Genomic DNA, 20,643 nt, shown 5'->3' on the forward strand with positions numbered 1-20,643 from the left:
ACATTTTAATGACAAATTATATTTGTACCACTTTAGTTGAGGTCTAGAAAAATAACAATGACGCTTTTAAAAAACTACTTGACAGAGTATTAACACTTAATGACATTTTAATGACAAATTATATTTGTACCACTTTAGTTGAGGTCTAGAAAAATAACAATGACGCTTTTAAAAAACTACTTGACAGAGAATTAACCCTTAATGACATTTTAATGCAAATTATATTTGTACCACTGTTGAGGTCAAGAAAAATATTCATGATGTTGTTATAAAACTATTTGACAGAGTATTAACACTTAATAACATTTTAATGACAAATTTTATTTGTACCACTTTAGTTGAGGTCAAGAAAAATATTTATAATGTTGTTATAAAACTATTTGACAGAGTATTAACACTTAATAACATTTTAATTACAAATTAAATTTGTATCACTGATAAAAAGTGGTCAGTTATGTTGTCTTGGTAATGTCAAGATGTCATGACAAGTTATGATGTATTGGTTAATGTCAAGTTGTCATAACAAAGACATCTTAAACAATTTCATCTTTGCATTAAAAATGACATCGTTTAACGAATGACACTTAATGACAGTTGTCATAAATGTGCATAAAATCTCCTTCATGTTCATGACATTTCATGATTATGAATGTGTTAAGTCAGTCTTATGAACACCCCTTCAAGTAAAGTGTTATCGGCTAACGTAGGGGACAATAAATTCATTTTATCTTTTTTATTCTGTCTCCCTTTGAGTTCCCTTAAATATAATCTTCCATATTGGCTGTACACAAATTGGGCAGCAATTGAAACACAAAAATAGAAACATCTCATTAAGTCTAATTGGAAAGAAATTGCCCAATGCACATTACTATACGGTAATGTTTTCAAAATGATTTTGTTTGTGGTACTACCAGTCGTTTTGGTCTACAATGCCCATTAAAATGTTCTCAATAAAGACACCCAAGTAAAAACCTGAATGGGACCGAAAGTTTCATTGGGGTTTTTGTCTTATAACCCAATGATCTTAATTTAACCATTCATCCAAGTAACGCGGTTTAAACAGAGTATTCAATGTCACAAGGTCCTTCTTCACAATGATGGTCACGACACAAGCTTACCTTCACTGCTCATCCCACCTCAAACAAATGACATGGGCGAAAATTGACGGAGGTGCACTTAACCATTTTGCATGGCAGCTGTATTTTGACACACTGATGCGCAATTATGCCAACGGGTAATTACATTCACACTATACCCGGCAAAAACTGTGAGCAGAACACAAGGTATACAGATATGGCTTTTGTGATCAGATGCAGGAAACAAAGAAGTGTCACTGTTTTAAATGTGGACTTGATCAAATACAAAATGCCCCCAGAAAGACACAATTTTACAGACAAACCTGTTGTACTGTCCACACCTGTTGAGTTATGTGAAATGATATCATATAAAATACACAATATCACAGTACATTGTCCGAAAAAAGGTACAAAACTATACAACGCATTGAAATATTATACCTTAAGTAACAATTTTGTACGTTAGTTAACTGTACACTGAAAAAAATGATTCATTCAATTTACTCAAAATTTTTAAGGTAAGTGGTTGCAATCAATTTATTTAAGATACAGTTAAACAAAAATTTTAATAAAATAAAAACTATTGTTTAAATGTAGCTTAAATAAATTGATTGCAACCACTTACCTTAAAAAATTGAGAAAAAGGGTACAGTTTTGTACTTTTTTCCTAACAGTGTATATATAGACAGTTTTATTGGACGCACGTGCGGTGACGCGATAAGCACCTGGTCCAAACATTACTTCCGGTTTCTGTTTGTTTAATACTCTGACTAGTTGCTGAAACTGAACTCTTAAACACATACCTCGTCAAAAATAACAAATGTTTTGGGTTCCTATGTAATCTACGTGTTGTTTATTTTGCTTGTTATATAAATAAACTACTTTAAAATGACTTATTGTTATTTATTCTTCGCAGAGTTTACTGGAAGTTTACGTGATGACCACAAAAGCCGCGTGTTTATGTTGTTACTGCTGAAACCGTTTATATTGTATTTTTTTTTAGCTCTTATGCTAATATATTTATATTTATTTGACTTTTTTCTTATATGTCCCTGCATGTGTTCTTCTCCTTACTATCCCTTTTTTTTCTCATTTGTCTTGTTGCTGATTTGACATACAATGTCTCTGGCTGGGAACCACCAAAGAATTACCGTACCGCACTGTGCCGTACCGTACCGTAGCTAATCGTACTCTTTAAAAGCGAAAGTTGGATTAACTTTAAAAATTATTACAATTGGTAAAGCCTAAATTTTCTTAAATATTTTTTCCAGCTAAATTTTCTTACTTTAATTGAAAATATTAAGTTAAAAAAGCTTACATTCTTTAGGTGCAACCAACTGAAGTGATTTATATATATGGTACATATATGGTATATAAGTAAATAAATAAATAAAAGTGCTGGGCAAAGATTAATCGCGATTAATCGGATACAAAATAAAAGTGATTTTTTTGCATAATATGTGTGTGTGTACTGTGTGTAATTATTATGTATATTTAACCACACACACACACACACACACACACACACACACACACACACATATATATTCATTTCAGAATTTTTAATTATATAGCAATTTATTTATTTATATATAATATAGAATATATTACGAAGCCCCAAAGGGGACATGGAGCAAAAATTAAATAAAGTTTAGTTTCATGTGCTCACGTGAAACTTTCATGTGCTCACGCGAAACTTTCATGTGCTCACGCGAAACCTTCATGTGCAGAATTTTTTAAAAAAGTTTAGTTTTGCGTACTCACGTGAAGCTATCGCGCGAGCACGTGAAAGCGAAAGTTTCACGTGCGCGCGCGATTGTTTCACACAACCACGCAATAGTTTCATGCGAGCACGCAATAGTTTCACGCGAGCACGCGAAACTAAACTTTAGATTTTTTTACTCCAATGTCACCTTAGGGGCTCAGTAATATATAAAAATATAAATAAATAAATAAATAAATAAATAAATAAATAAATGTATATTTCTTAAATACATACATTAATGTGTGTGTATTTATATATACATAATAATTCAAAAATCACTTTATTATCACTTATTATTTTGTATGCGATTAATTGCGATTAATCTTTTGCCCAGCACTTTCACTTTTTACAGCGTACCTTACCTTACCTTATAATTTAAAGGTATTGCTGGATATAACAATATATTACATTTGATATATTTTATCTGTCATTTAAAATTATATTTGATATATTATATGATAAAGAAAGATCAATTTATCTTTATAATTCACCACAGATTGTGAATGTAGATTGAATCAATTAATTAATACATTTAAAAATATCATTTTATTTACCTTCGAATTGCAAGCATAGGTTCATTATTTTCTATTCCTAAATATGAATATAAAATAATGTAAACTAAGTTTCAAAGCTTTTGTTCCAACTACACAATTTAGACCTACACTATCAGAAATAAATGGTCAAAATATGTACCATTTAGATACAGATATGTATACAGTTGGTACCATTATTTGAATATCACTAATATGAACTCTTTCAGTGCACTTACCGCCCCAGTGACAGCTAAAGACAACTTTTTCCTGACAGTATACTGTAATTGCTTTTACAAATTGTTCAAAAAGCATAATCTTTTTACACGTTATTTTAAAACATTTAACCCCTTAAAGTTTCCTTTGGATGTATTTCACCGAGCTAACCATGCTTTTAACTTCTAACACTGGATAATACTGTATGACTGACCAGTTCGCAATAAACCACTGGCTGCAGGAGGTTACAGGAGACTCTTATTTAGAGTTTCAACATTTGTACCATTAAACTTCCTGAATAAAGAAAACAAACCAGAACAAATGATCTGTCGCCTCTAGCTCACACAGACATGATATACTACCCTAAAGGTACGTTATTGTCACAGCGCTTGATTAAAAACATTTATTGTTATGGTTATTAGGTAATGTAGTTGATTACGTTTAATGCAATATTTATTTGTTGTGCATCTAATGACCCCCGTCGAGATGAAAGGTAACATTCAATAAAGAAAACGAGCGAAAGCGGGACAGAATAAAGAATTGTGGGGGACGAAGAATAATCGGCCAGCTGTGAGCGTGCAGCAATTACTATGTCTGAAGTCTAACAATTATGCCGCGGGCCGAGGCTACCGTCCAATCAATATGTAATTGTGATAATTGTTGTCTTCCGTTGTGGGTTCCTCTGTAACTTACAGAAAAGCGAGACTAAAAATGAACAAACAGCGAGCGGTGAATGGCGAAAGGTTGCCAACTTGATGGGAACGGCATTTAAAACAAAGACGCTCAATTTGTGGTGTGGAGAAACACGCTGTGAGGGACGATGAGTCAGCGCATCAAGTGGTTTATGGGTAATTGATTTTTACATGTTTGCTATATTTACATTACTAGAGGTACTGTATCATTTATGTACATTGTCAGCTACATTTTGGTATTTAAGGTGAACTCATCACAAAATACATTTACATCAGTTTTTCTCAACCAGGGGACCACAGAGGGGCCTCAAGAAATTTCCGAGGTGGCCTCAAAATGACTTAAATTTATTCAAAATAAGACAAAGCAATACATTTTTTTTATAGTTTGGATATTTTTTTCTGGAAATTGTTAGTGGTGGGCTTCAAATATTGGCTTTAGTTATTATTGTGGCCAATAGGGGGACCTTGAAGTAAAAAGGTTATTTTTTTTTATATATATATAAATTGTGATGGGGGGGGTTCAATTATTGTTATGGCCAAAAGGGGGGCCTTGAAGTAAAAATCTTATTTGGTTATTTTTTGGTAGAAATTATGATTGGGGGCTTTAGTTATATTGTAGCCAGTAGGGGGGTCTTTAAGTAAAAAGGTTATTTGGTTATTTCTTGGTAGAAATTGTATTGGGGGCCTTCAGTTATTATTGTGGCCAATGGGGGGGCTTGAAGTATAAAGGGATAGTGCTTTAAATATTGTTGCATCAAAAGGGGGCCTTCAAATAAAAAAAGTTATTTGGTTATTTTTTCATTTTTGGTAAAAAATGTGATTGGGTGGCTTTGGTTATTATTGTTGCCAATGGGGGGACTTAAAGTAAATTATTTTAACATTTTTGGTAGAAATTGTAATTGGGGGGCTTCAATTATTGTTGTGGCCAATAGGGGGATTTGAAGTATAAAATGACATTTGGTTATTTTAAAATTTGCTAGTTATTTTTACTTAGTTTTGTAGAAATTGTGATGGGGGGCTTCAGTTATTATTATGGCCAATGGGGGGCCTTGCAGTATATAGGGATATTTTAAGATTTTTGGTTATTTTTTGGTAGAAATAGTGATGGGGGGCTTTAAATATTTTTGTAGCCAATGGGGGCCTTGGAGTAAAAAAGGTCACTAAGTTATTTTTATTATTTTTGGTAGAAGTTGGGATTGGGGGCTTTAGTTATTATTGTGGCCAATAGGGGGGCCTTGAAGTAAAAAGGTTATTTGGTTATGTTTAGACATTTTTTTGGTATAAATTGTGATGGGGGGGGTCAATTATTGTTATGGCCAAAAGGGGGACCTTGAAGTAAAAAAAGGTTTTTTGGTTATTATTTTAAATTTTTTGGTATAAATTGTGATGGAGGGTTCAATTATTGTTATGGCCAAAAGGGGGGCCTTGAAGAAAAAAATGTTATTTGGTTATTATTTGGAAGACCTGTGATTGGGAGTAAGATGCTTTAATCATTGTTGTAGCCCTTGGGGGCCTTGAAGTAAAAAAGGTTATTTGGCTTTTTTTCTGGTAGAAATTGTGATTGGAGGCTTCAATTATTATTTTGGCCAATAGGGGGGCCTTTAAGTAAAAAGGTTATTTGGCTATTTTTTGGTAGAAATTGTGATTGGGGGCTTCACTTATTATTTTGGCCAATAGGGGGGCCTTAAAGTAAAAAATGTTACTTGGTTATTTTTATATTTTTTAGTAGAAACTGCGATTTGGGGCTTCAATTATTATTTTGGCCATTAGGGGGGCCTTGAAGTAAAAAAAGGTTTTATATTTTTCTTTTGATAAAAAATGTGATTTGGGGCTTCAATTATTGAACTAAAAACGGTAATATTTTACTTTACATAAAACTGTCCATTTACTGTACATCACTGTATATAAATATAGCATCAACTATTTTTATGTTTGATTATTTATTTCCTAACACCATTCCGACATCAGTGTCTATATTCATGGCAAGAGTTGGGGAAGGACAATTTGGCATCTCAAATTCACCCAACCTTCGTATGTTTTTGCACTTTGGGAAAAGGCAGTAAGCATGCTGACAAAGGGAAAACATGCAAACTCCACACAAAATAACCACCTGACCCATCCCAGAGAGACTTTCTTACTGTAGGTAACAGTGCTACCCCCTGAGCCATTGCATGTGCCGCCCCAAATATTTTTTTTTTTATGACAACCGCTTTGGTGGGTTTCAAATATCATTTCATGTCATTTAAGTTACTGTACTTGTAGCATGATATGAGCAACACCAAGGTCATGGGTTCGATTCCCATATAATGAATCTACGTATAAAATATTAAAAGCTGCTCGAGTTTTCCATCCATTCATTTACCAAACCCACTTGCAAGATCTCGGCATCTTGGGCAGGGTACACTGCAAATGCAAAAGCATTCATGCATGCAAAAATGTTACGATTTGTTAGAGAGGTTATTGGGCTTCAGAATACACTTCCCTGTGAATGTCTGTGAAACCTGCTATCCAATCACAATCCAGATTCGTCATCCTGCGGAGAGATCCCAGAATCACAGGTTCAGCCAGATTTCATCTGCAACCTAAATAAAAAACACAGAAAGTCCGTGTGCGTTGTTTTATTGTCAGTTTGCTTTATCTTTTGCTGTCGTCTGCCCCTCCCTGCATGCATCATCCAGTGCACAGCCCTCAGGCCACGCAAGCACTCTGTAGCATTTCCACCTAAACCTACCAGAGACACAAACCCTTCTGTATATTATGACTCTAATCGTTTTAAACATCAAACAGTTCATCCCTGCAGGGAACATTTGATTCCCAGGGAAACAGTAGGAAAGGTAAAATCTCTCTCAGCAGATTGATAGCGGGATTTCTTTTGAGCTGATAATGTGATTAAATATTCCCACAGTTGACTTTTGTTTGAATTAAAGACATTTATTAAGCTTTGGGCAAGCTGCATCATTTTCTGTCACAAAGATGTGTGACATTTTGAGGTGTCTTTAGTTTCTGCTATAGCTTTTGTTGTCATGCAACTACCATCTCAATGATGAATATTTTCAATACAGAAAGAAAAGACAAGAGTTATATGTTTACAATAAATAAAAACTGAAACGAATGGTCTTTAGTGAAAGAAAAAAAATCTATGGTTTCAGTTCTGATTGCTGATTGGTCCATACAGGATTAAAGCTACTGTTAGCTAAAACAAATGATATAGTAACAGTTAAACACCTGTTGACCTACTTACATGGTAGGAAGGTGAATAGTTTTTTTTTTTTTACATTTTAGCCTTATGTCACTAATCAGAGCTCACAGGAGTCAACCTTTACCTTAAAAAAGATCAATGACGCAATCAATATGAAATCAATAAAGGAAAATTTGGAAATCTTATTTGAAGGTGAGAATTCAGTGCAACACATTTCTCTCCAAACTAAATAAATGGGTATTCATTGTTAGAAAAATTATTAACCCTCATGTGTTGTTGGGGATGTTTTCATCCACTACAGAGTTTTTTTTACTCTTAATTTGGCCGTAACTTTCTCTCTGTTTTAGCAAATTGAATGATTTTTGGTGACAAATCTTATATTTACATATATTTTAAGAAAATGCTTTGAATTTTTTTTAAAACTCAACGATATACCGTGGGCAAATTTACTACCCTTTCGTGTTGTTAGTGGATGAAAACATCCACTAAATTCAACGGCTGTAAAAATTTATCAGATGAATATTTTTTCCAAATTTTTTTTCATAAATCTGTTAATCAACCTCAGTACTGATCAAAACTACCAAATCTTCACAAAAATTCCATGATTTTAACCCTTTAATTGCCAAGTTTATAAGGTGTGTCACTGATTTGGGGAAAAAACACACACAAAATGACAGATTTTCAATATAAAAAGTGATTGTAAACTGGATTTTTGTTTACCTTTTTCAGAGTCTTGAAGATGTCTAAGATTGGTAAAAACATTGGCTTTGAAACATTTTTAGTTTTTGTGTAGCATCAGTTTTAATTTTTTTCTCCCTCATTTATTGTTAGTGGCTGTTTTTGCCCCATTGACTTCCATTATAACCACATTTTTTGATTGCAGAGCTATGACACCTTTTTATCATGCATTTTTGAATGTTGGATTTTTTTCCTTTTGCTAAGAGGTCAAATTTGTAATTTTTACAGTTTATCACCATGTGGCACTATTAACCCTTTAGTAGCCCTGTGCAAAAACAAAGCTTAATTTCTGACTTGTACATTGAGTTATATGGAGTATAACTCCATAATAAAAGCATATTATTGTGTGTGTGCGTGTGCGTGTGTGTGTGTGTGTGTGTGTGTACCTGGTAATTATCACGTTGTGGGGACCAATTGTCCCCACAAAGATAGGAATACCAGTGTCTTTGAGACCTTGTGGGGACATTTTGAGGTCCCCATGAGGAAACAAGTTTATAAATCAAACAAAATGATGTTTCCTGAAATTGTGAAGTAGGAGAAGGGTTTTTGTGATGGTTGGGGTTAGGGAAATTTTCTGTAAAAATCTTCTCTGCATCGGATTTATGAACATCATTTATTATGAACACAAAAACAACTTCAAATAAATTGAACAATGAAGCAAGAGTAGATGATGGATGGAGAACTAAACAATCAAACTAACTTTTAGTGTGTATGTGTGCTGGGGGTGTGTTCAGTATTTCCAGCAGGACTTGCAGCATATCACTTGGTGCTCTCTGCAAGTTTGTCCACCACAACAGATGCAAGTGCTGACATGTTTGTTCTTTGCACCAATTGCATGTTCCCCTCTTCACTCCTGAGCTGCTGGTGCTTGCTGGTGTCTGTGGATTTGTGTCTGGACAGACAGCTGCAGGAGACTGAATCTCTCTCACCAGTGCAGTAGAAACTGGTGTGCGAGGGTGATGCTCTCTCCTCAGTATTGCTGCAGAGATTTCCCCAGGTCTTCTAGGAAAGCCTTCTCCTAAACAGCTTTTCACCTCCCTCGTGCATGAGTTGCTGTCCCTCCAGACAAACTTGCAGAGATCACCAAGTGATATGCTGCAAGTCCTGTTGGAATGACTAAACACTTATGTGTTCATAATAATGATGTTCATAAATCTAATGTCTAATGCAGAGAAGATTTTTACAGAATATCTTTTTTTCATGCACATACACACACATACGCACACACACACACGCACGCACACACACGCACGCATACGCACACACACACACACACACACACACACACACACACACACACACACACACACACACACACACACACACACACACACACACACACACACACACACACACACACACAAATATGCTTTTATTATGGAGTTATACTGGAGTTATAAGCCAGAAATTAAGCTTTGTTTTTGCACAGGGCTACTAAAGGGTTAATAGTGCCACATGGTGATCAACAGTAAAAATTACTAATTTGACCTCTTAGCAAAAGGAAAAAACACCAACATTCAAAAATGCATGATAAAAAGTTGTCATAGCTCTGCAATCAAAAAATGTGGTTATAATGGAAGTCAATGGGGCAAAAACAGCCAATAACAATAAATGAGGGAGAAAAAAATTTAAACTGATACTACACAAAAACTAAAAATGCTTCAAAGCCAATGTTTTTACCAATCTTTGGCATGCCCAAGACTGTGAAAAAGGTTTAAAAAAATCCAGTTTACAATCACATTTTATATTGAAAATCTGTCATTTTGTGTGTGTTTTTTCCCCAAATCAGTGACACCACTTATAAACTTGGCAATTAAAGAGTTAAAATCATTGAATTTTTGTGAAGATTTGGTAGTTTTGATCAGTACTGAGGTTGATTAACAGATTTATGAAAAAAAATTTGGAAAAAATATTCATCCGATACATTTTTATAGCCGTTGAAATTAGTGGATGTTTTCATCCACTAACAACACGAAAGGGTAAATTTGAACAATGCACAAGGGTTAACAAATTGCTCATTCATTTAAAGCACAAGACCCTCCAAAAAAATATTATCTACATGTAATAATTATGGCAATCTATTGGAAATAATTTATTTGGATAATGAGCATTGTGAAAAATGGCAAGCTTGAATTGATATTGATATTATACAGATGTACGAACATTTACGCATTACATATTGCTGAATAAACTATATTTAGCAGGGTGGCAGATTGCAGTTGGATTAGATACTAAAAAGAAGGCATTATCAATTTGACCAGACACTTAAGATGGTTAGAAATGCCACAAATTACCAGATAATAAAAAGACGGTCAAGTGTGTTACAGAATTGGGTACGATACTTAAATGGCAGTCAAAAATGTCTAAAAATTTGATCAAAACCAGCTAGGATAAGATCAGGTATGCTACAGGGAAAACTAACAATCTGAAAATAAATAAATGAACAAAATAAAGCGAAAAATCAAAGTTATTTTTTAGGATTTTATTTGGATGAATTTAGTTCCAATTTCTTCAAATAATTTTTTTTAGCATACAGTTTTTTCTTGAAATCTGAAATATCTGTATAAAACATTTAAATATAAAACATTTAAATACATATTGTAAGTGCATATGAGTTATTTTATTTTCATTTATTTATTTATACATACATTTATATATATATATATATATATATATATATATATATATATATATATATATATATATATATATATATATATATATATATATATATATATATATATATATATTCATCTAAATGTAATTTAATAATTAATGTTCGACAAGGTTAAGTTTGACCATTTTTAACTGTATTTAGCAGGGTGGCAGATTGCAGTTGAAAGTAACCCACCTCTGGCCGCTGTCACATAAAATAAATGTAAGACCCTCCAGGTGATGTTTAGGGTCTGGGCTGCTAAACCAAAGGATGAAGGTTCAATCCCATATGGGGATGACTCACAATCCTGCTCTTTCTTCGTGACCGCAGGGTAGGAGAGAGAGACACTTTTGCTTTAATTACTATACTATAAGTCACTTTGGATTAAAAAGCTTCTAGATGTCAAGTACATCTACATCTAGACCAAGATCCAACAAAATAAAGGTCCTTAAAAGGTGAGTCGGTTCTCTAAAGAACCATTCCGACAAAGATTCAAACAAAATGTCTTTCGTACTTATTCCTTAGATGTTAAAGGATCTTTTTGGAACCAAAAATGATCAAAATGCTCCCAAGCAGTCACTAGGGCAGTATGTACCATTTAGGTACAGATATGTATACAATTGGTACCAAACATACCTGTTTTGAGGTACTAATATGGAACCAATATGTTCTACTGATGTAAGAATATGAATCTTGCTTAAAAGCAAAAAATAATGATCTAAAGAAGCAGTAAACAATGCATTTCTTAATTTTAAGTTAAAATTATTATTAAATAAATATAAAGATAAATGCATGCAATATTTGTGTGGTTGAAGCGTAATACACATCTTGAAATGAACGTGAGATAAGACGTGCTTTGAAAATGTGAAGAGACAGTTACGCATCACATTACGCGTTGCGAGAGGCTTCAAGGTGTGGATGGAAAGGAGGGGATCAGTCTGACGTCAGTACAAGAGAAATGACCTCTATAAATAAGAGAGAAAGAAGACAAGAGATGGAAGAATTTGGCTCGCGATCCCAAGAGACCACAGACACTTCAGCCATTACCATCTGAATATGCATAAGTCAAGCAGCTCCACATCATCCACGAAGAGCATCAGAAGAGCCGCGTCTGAACTCGAGCGCTCCGACTCCATCACGGTAACAAACTTTATTCACTTTTATAACACACATTATTTACTTATCTTTTACTGCACAAGAGAGAAAATATTGTCATATAGGCTCATTGTCTGTTTGTGAATATGTTACGGTAGTAGGAATTATTGTGTGCGTATTGAACTTTGTTTGAAAGTTTGGATACCGTCAATTATTCCATACATATGCTCAAATAAAGTGGTTCGAATTTTTTAATTTTTTTATATTAAAAAATGTAATATTAGCTGTTTTTGTCAAGTTCCGGTTAGGTGTCCAAATACTGTTTTTACGCAACACATGTACCCTGGTGAAAATTAACAATGGTTTTATAGGTAAGGTACAAAGTAAAAAAAAAAAGCTACAAAAGTTGTCACTATAAAGAGCGCAATATGTACCATTTAGGTACAAATGTGTACATTTTGAAAGGGTATAGGCTAACCATATTGTAAGTGTATTGTAACCATATTTTTTTCTGTAAATAGATTAACTTTAAACATCATGGTTAAACTGTAGTTCCTATATTGAGACAATTCTAAATTTGTTATTTGTTGAGTAAATCGTCCTTTTAATGTCACTCTATTATATGACCAGCTACGATATTAATGTATTAATCATCATAATTAGTTCTGAATTGCATTGCACATTGGTGCCATTGAGGCGCGTAGTACGTCTTTTACGCACAGCATTACGCGCTTATCAGTACTTGAACGCAACAGAAAGCACTTGAAATCGTCTGTAACAACAGTGCATATGATTAAGTCTAAGCTATACGACAGGTTTACATAGACTGCATTGAAGTTCTTATGCGCTTTTGGAGATGTAAATCACCTCCATCCGATCCCAAGGTAAGCAGGAATAAATGATTACGCATGGTACAGTCAAAACCAGCACACGTTGTTAAACTGTGTTTGTCCTTGTGTGATTTGAGCAGTCCCAGAAGTTTGTGGGAAGGCGGCAGAGTTTGATCGAGGATGCGCGTAAGGAGCGCGAGGCTGCAGCGGCGGCTGCGGAGGCGGCGGGATTGAGCGAGCAGATCGTGTTTGAGGAGAGCGATGGCAAAGCTTTGCTCAGTCTCTTCTTTACTCTGAGGAGTTCAAACAGTCCAGCGCTTTCACGGACTCTTAAGGTTTTTGAGGTAAGACTTGTGGGTTTTTATGGAAAGGAATGGTTAAAATGTTGGACTAAAGACAGTCAATGTCTATGGACCAGATACTAAAAAGAATGCATTATCAATTGGACCAGACACTTAGAAATGCCACAAAGGACCAGAAAATAAAAATACGGACAGGTGTTTTAAAAATGTCGAAAAAAATTGTATCAAACCCCAGAATGGGATCAAAAGCTTCAAGGAAAACGAACAACTTAAAAATAAATAAATGAATAAAATATAGTAAAAAAATAAATAATAGTAATTTAAGGATTATATTTGGATGAACATACTGTAGTTCAATTCCCCCCCCCAAATAATTATTTTTAGCATTTATATAACTTTACTATTTATAGGCTACTTGAAATCAGTTTGAAATCTGAGATATCAGTGGTTGCATATGAGTTACAAATAATTTTATTTATGTATTTATTAATATTTTATTCATCTAAATGAATTTACACTGTACATTTTTTATGTTTGAGTGTTTACCATATAAGACTGTAGAAGCACATCCTTACATTTTTCAATCTAATGGCATTAATACAAAATGTTAATTGCATAAAATATATAAAAAACATAAAACATGCCCAACTGACGTATGCCGTACAACTAAATGTCACAGACCTTTGAAGCCAAGATCCACCATCTTGAGACCAGACCCAGTCGAAAGCCTAAAGACGGTTTAGAAGAGTTGGAATATTATGTTCAATGTGAAGTGCATCTATCAGATGTCAATACGCTGGTCAGCTCCTTAAAGAGAAGTGCAGAGGACGTCAAAACCACCAGAGAGGTGAAATGTACGTCTGCTGAGCCATTCAAATATTTTGTAACTTTTTTCCCAATTCTTAGCACTATATCTTCTTCCTTCAGTTCATTGGTTTCCAAGAAAAATAGCTGAACTGGATAAATGCCATCACCTTGTCACCAAATTTGACCCTGATTTGGATCAGGATCATCCGGTAAGTGGCCAATTACAGTAGCTGCTTCCTCCTAATAATACAAAATACTTTCTTGCTAGAAAAGCTTGCGGTCATAAAGTCATGTGTATATTTTTTAACTCGTCTTGAACCAAAAAGGCAGTGGAGGTTCAGCTTCAAATGGCATATCATAGATATCAAATCTAATATAGTCCTGATATATAAATCTTTTTTTTTTTTGCAGGGTTTTACTGACCCTGTTTACAGAAAACGACGGAGGATGATTGGAGACATTGCCTTTAAATACAAACAGTATGTTTATATAACACTGCTTTTTTAGACAGTTAGGCTATGGAGATTAGATTGACACCTGTCTCTTTCCAGAGGAGAGTCCATTCCTAGAGTCGAGTATACCGAAGAGGAAATTGGAACGTGGTGAGTTAAGTTCTGGGATACTAAAAAATAATCATAAATACTCAAATACAAACTAGTTCATGTCACTTTAACATGATGTGTGTCCATACAGGCGTGAGGTTTACTCCACCCTCAGAGATCTGTACACGACCCACGCCTGTAGCGAACATTTAGAGGCTTTTCATTTACTAGAGAAACACTGTGGGTACAGCCCTGATAACATCCCTCAGCTTGAGGATGTGTCCCGCTTCCTGAAAGGTAATTATCCAGATTATATAATCCACATGCAAAAGTTAGCTTAGTTTAGAAATCTGTTAAGACAGGATTAATGTTCCATTTTTTATGCATTCGGCGGACACTTTTATGCAAAGCAACTTGCATTGCATGACAAGGTATACATTTATTCCGCATGTTCAAACCCATGACCTTCTGCAGCGGTAATGCATTGTTTAGAGAGGTTTGTGAATGAATGGTTTACCGGTTGCACATCGGTTTGTTATTGCGGAGACATTTCCTCTCCCCTATGCGCGGCACAAAGCATAACGTGATTGGTTGCTTTACGTGTCAGTCATATGGCCTTTTACGGGTTCCTTGGCCATTCAAAGTGTCTATGGTTTCCAGAACTTTAGTATGGAGGATGGACATAAATGATAACCAATCAGAGTCCTACATTAGAATAAAGTGTGCATCATTGTATTTTTCTTACTCGATAATTTCTCCTCTCTGTCTCTCGTTCATAAAGAGCGTACTGGATTTCAGTTGAGACCAGTCGCAGGTCTCCTGTCTGCACGAGACTTTCTGGCCAGTCTGGCCTTCCGTGTGTTTCAGTGTACACAGTACATACGACACGCCTCCTCGCCCATGCACTCCCCTGAACCGTAAGACACCCAAACTTTTAACTTTTTTCTCTTACAGTATGTGACTGTACGGAGCATAGTTACTGTATATTTTAGACACACATGTTATCACTTACATCTATTTTTAATGTTACTAAGAACCTTAAAGATACATATGACCATTTAGTTCGTAATGTAAAATATTAAATGATTACACTTGTTGTATTCTTTTAACAGGGACTGTGTCCATGAACTACTTGGTCATGTACCGATACTGGCTGATAGAACATTCGCACAGTTTTCCCAGGTAATATATCTATATGTATATGAAGAGCCTAGATGCAAAAGCCATTAAACGCCACTCTTGTAAAAAATGTGATAATGATATTAACCAAATGCTCACGGCACGTTCATGAAATACTTTCACTTCAAATCAGGCCATTCAGAAATACCAGTTTGTTGGCAGAACCCATATGGCAAAAAAATTATTATTTGGCCAAAAATATGTTATAAATATATGCTAAATACATTTTGTGAGAAGTAACGCTTAAAGGTGGGGTGCATAATCTCTGAAAGCCAATGTTGATATTTGAAATCATCTAAACAAACATGCCCCTACCCCAATAGAATCTGGACCTTCTTTTGATACACCCGCCCCACAAATACGCAACCCAGTTAGTAGACACAGCCCTTACTGCTGATTGGCTGATTGAAGTGTGTTTTGGTACTCGCCCGACCCCCTTTTTAAAGTTTTTTTAAAAATCATGCACCCCGCCTTTAATTAAATATATTTTTGAATTTGAAAATGTTTAAACTTTTATTTCAGGGGCAACAAATTTCAAATTTTACAACCAATAAAGCAAAAAATATTTTTTTTTTGTATAAAAAAGGTTTGTATAAAATGTATACACTCTATGTATAAAATGTATAAGTATATATAAAATATAAAATTATAAGTAGTATATATTTTGCAGTTGAAAATATATTTAATTTTAACCTTTTTAAATGTTTACAGGTTTGCAACATTCAGTTTTTCTTTCAATGTGATGTAAATGCTTTAAAAAATAATTTAAAAAATATATATATTTCAAAATGTAGCTACCAAAAATGTATGCATTTTTGTAAATAAATCAAAATATATGTCAGAACAGGTATATATATTGTTTGGCCATTTTTTTAAATACATTTAAACTTATATTTTAAAATATATTTTTGTTGTATGGGAATACATTAAACACTATTGATTTTTCTGCAAAGTCCTCTAAGTGCACATGCATCAAGGTGCAAGAGTTTTTTTTGTTTTGTTTTTTGAAGTTTACCAAATATATTAGCAGATTGACAGATTTTTTAGCCTTTAATCTTTATTCCGAAAAAAACTGATTTTTAGAGGGCACTTAGAGGGTTTTGCAGCGAAATACCATTGAAATGACTAAAGTGACATTTATGAAAATAATGACTCACTTAATAACCTTTTCATTGCCATTAAAGTGAAATTACATAAGAGCCTGATAAAAAAGCTAATTTACAAGAAAACATGTCAGGCGCACTTAAAGGGTTTTGCATCTTAGCTCTTCATACATACCATGTTTCTTTAAATATCCAATTGTTAATTCATATGCATCCTGTATATACCATAAGTTCTGTTGTGTCTCAGAGTATTGGTCTGGCATCTCTTGGAGCCTCTGATGAAGACATTGAGAAACTGTCGACAGTGAGTATAAAGCACATCTCACGTCTTGTCCAGCAAATTCAGCACACGAGTCGAAAAACACTAATCGTGTTGCTTTCTTAAACCAGCTATACTGGTTTACGGTGGAGTTTGGACTGTGTAAGCAGGGAGGAACGCTCAAAGCGTACGGTGCAGGGTTGCTCTCTTCTTACGGAGAGCTGGTGGTAGGTGCCCGTTGTTTATTTAAGTGCCCAATTTTAGGATATCCACATTTATGCTGTAAATTAAACGCTTTCCTAGCATTCCCTATCCGATGAGCCAGAGAGAAGAGAGTTCGATCCGGAAGCTGTAGCTGTGCAGCCGTACCAAGACCAAACTTACCAACCCGTCTATTTTGTGTCTGAGAGCTTCGCCGATGCCACAGAAAAACTGAGGTCAGAAGGTTTGACTGCCTTATAAATGGTTATGAATTAATATATAAGAGTTATATAAGCAACAAAAGAAATTCATGTTTCCTGGACAAGGCTTAAGTCTGGTCCTAGACTAAAATGCTTGTTTAAGTTGGCCTAACTAAAGTCAGCTTGCACTAACATTGCCATTGTTTTGTCTCAAGATGCACACCGGTAATGATTTTAGGTGTATGCTTAAATGTTGAATTTTCTGACAAAAATATTATCTTTCATTACAAAACAAAAATATTTGAAATGGATGAACAAATTATGAAGAAAAGCAGCCAATAGGAAGATCTTGATTGTTCTTAATTGCAATTGAAAAAAATATTTTTTTGTTTCTTAACACAGAGAGTACGTGACCCGCATCAAGAGGCCGTTCTATGTTCGGTTTGACCCGTACACAAACAGCATAGAGGTGCTGGACAACCCGCTGAAGGTCAAGCTGGGTCTGCAGTCCATCACAGAAGAGCTGAAGACCCTCACAGATGCTCTGAATGTGTTGGCTTAATTCACAAGCCATGTGTCCTGTTTCTCTGTGCCACATACTGTATGTGACGTCTCATCGTAATGCTGTGCGTCTGTGTTTACCTCTGCTGCTACAAAAGTTGTTGCTTTAAAAAAAAATGCAGAGCAAAAACCTCAAAACCTCATGGATTGTGACTGCAAACGCTTTAATAGATCATTCTCTGACTCGAGAGAAAATGTCATGTTCATATATAAAACATCTTCATTTTTTAAGACCATAAATCAATTAAAATATTAATGCCAAAAGTTATTTATGAAATAATGCCAGAAGACGACGTTCAATTATATGTATAAAAAAAATCAACAAATATGTATAATAAATGCACATTCTGAATGTATCCTTAAAAGAGTGATATAAAAAAATATAAATAATATTCTCCTACAGATGGTACATTTTATTGCTAATACTGGTCTACTGATTGGTGCCTGTTTATATTCATGTTTTTCTTTCAAACATGAAATGACTGAATGTCAGACCAATTTTCAGTTAGCAGTGACATAAATATGGAAATATAATTTTGATAATTCAAGTCAATTTCAAGAAAATGGTATAATAGGTACTGAATATAATTTGCTGTTCAATATCAAATCTATATCATGTTTAAATCGGTAATGCATGATGAAAAAATAATGTTTTTGTGATTTTGTTTAGTTTATTATTATGGAAGCCCTTTGCCGCCACATAAGGAAAAAATCATGTTCTGGTAAAAGTCGAAATTATAACTTTTAAAGTCATAATTATGAAATAAAAAGTTGAAATTATGACTTAATTGAAAATTATGAGACAAAAAGTCGAAATTATGACTTTTAAAGTGAAAATTATCAGAGAAATAGTCAAAATTATGACTTTTAAAGTCATAATTATGAGATACAAATTTCCTAATTATGACTTTAAAAGTCAACATTATGAGAGGTTTTGAAAAAAATGAATCTAAAAAATGAATCCAATAATATGATTTATCAGAACATGTTTTTTTGTGTGGCGGAAATGGGCTTCCATAATATGACTCATATTTAACAAAAAGAAACAGAAGCTGGGCCGTTTTAGTTTGAAAATAGTCTGATATACTAGACCGCCACCAGATGGCAGTATAATCATGTAAGTGAGGCACAAACACTGAGTGAGCTGGTTTAAAGTCCATTGACAGAATAATGACTGGCCTTTTGCTAAGATGATGTCATAAGGTTATGGGTTAAAATTAGGATTTAAATTTGATGTCCATTGAAAGAAATGCTTAATCTGAATACTAAACCTAAACCAAGTGGTGTCTTTAAAGAATAAAAAACAAATAAAATAAAAACACCAAAATCTTTGCATGCACTTATTGAGTTTGTAGATCATCACACAACGTTTTACTGGGAAAATATATTGACTTTACTCTCATCTTGGCATATTCAACTTACCTGACCCCTGTATCAATGCCAAAGACAGAGACTGATCTGCATGGTGCCTCTTAAAGTGGATAATGATTTGTGCTGGCCCGGCCGGTCCCATATCACATGCCGTCCTGTCCATTATTGTGCATGGCTATGTGACTGAGATGAAAATGCTCCTTACTGTGTGGATGAGTGATTTATTGCAGGGCCCTACTGATCTTTTGGGTTTCCTGCTTGCCTCATCTGATGGATAACAGGAGACAGAGGAAGAGAGGTTTAATGTCTTTATAATGGTGCTTCCAGTAACAGAGTGCATTGATAATTCATGCCAGCAGGCCTTTTTCTTCATTTAGCGCAGTTCTTCATCAGACCAGCAGGGGCGCTGTTTTACAATAATAAAAAGGGGGAGCTATACTGTACTTTTTAACAGTTCTCTACTTTATTTATTAAAGTTTGCATATTTATATATTATTAGCAAAATCTATATTTATCCACTTTCTAATTTTATAATTGACATGATAAGGTAACCTAAAACGTAAAACGACACTTACATTTTGTTTTATTAAGTATTACTCCCCCCCCCTTTAATGATTTTTCATGGCTATTATTTTTTTAACCTGAGAGACAAGTCAGTTTTTTATTAATAATAGAAATAAATCATTTAAAATCCTCATATTAAGTATCACATCTGTGTATAATTATGTAATGCATGATTCATATTTATTTCAAAGGTGCAAATGTGTTGCTAGAATGAGCAGACTTTTTGGCCCTGCTTTTCAGATATGGTGGAGACTGGTGCCCATAATAACAACATCTGCATCAAATAATGGCCCTTATTGCATGCCAGGTGATGGATGACATTTCCAAGTAATTCAATCAAACCAATTTAAGTTCAATTCAAGTGCAGCTAATTGTTCAATATCCTCTCAGTGGCCTGAATGTCTCAGTCTGTAAAGTGAATTAGCATCATTACAGCCACTATTCGCGCGAGGATCGATAAAGCAGGTGGATAGAAGAGGAAATGCCGGCATCAAGCGTTTCATGTTCGCTCCTCTTCATCCGGGCAACTTACATCGTAAACTTTTACACGTTGCCTGTCCTACAAACACCCCAGTAGCGACATACTTTGATAGTGATGACGTCAGTGTATATAATTGATTATACATAAGGGTTTGTATAATTATATTCATTTAAAGACATATATTGCAAAAAAAAAAACATTTATTTTTTATTTTTAAACAAATCTTGCACCTTTTCTTAAATTACATTTCTTTTAGATTTTGAATACTGAATAATG

At 34.3% G+C, this 20,643-nt stretch overlaps 1 protein-coding gene across 1 annotated transcript; it reads left to right on the forward strand.

The window, feature by feature from the left end:
- Positions 1–11,856: 11,856 nt before the first annotated feature.
- Positions 11,857–20,086, forward strand: th (tyrosine hydroxylase). The gene is made up of 13 exons (XM_065292437.1): positions 11,857–12,012; positions 12,938–13,141; positions 13,779–13,953; positions 14,027–14,115; positions 14,318–14,385; positions 14,458–14,508; positions 14,600–14,745; positions 15,230–15,365; positions 15,561–15,630; positions 16,978–17,034; positions 17,121–17,216; positions 17,293–17,426; positions 17,793–20,086. Exons 1-13 carry the CDS (start codon positions 11,929–11,931, stop codon positions 17,950–17,952), a joined length of 1,470 nt encoding a protein of 489 aa, XP_065148509.1. The 5' UTR covers positions 11,857–11,928; the 3' UTR covers positions 17,953–20,086.
- The last annotated feature ends 557 nt before the right edge of the window (positions 20,087–20,643 follow it).

Source organism: Paramisgurnus dabryanus, chromosome 23 (assembly GCF_030506205.2).
Source record: "Paramisgurnus dabryanus chromosome 23, PD_genome_1.1, whole genome shotgun sequence".
Taxonomy (NCBI): domain Eukaryota; kingdom Metazoa; phylum Chordata; class Actinopteri; order Cypriniformes; family Cobitidae; genus Paramisgurnus; species Paramisgurnus dabryanus.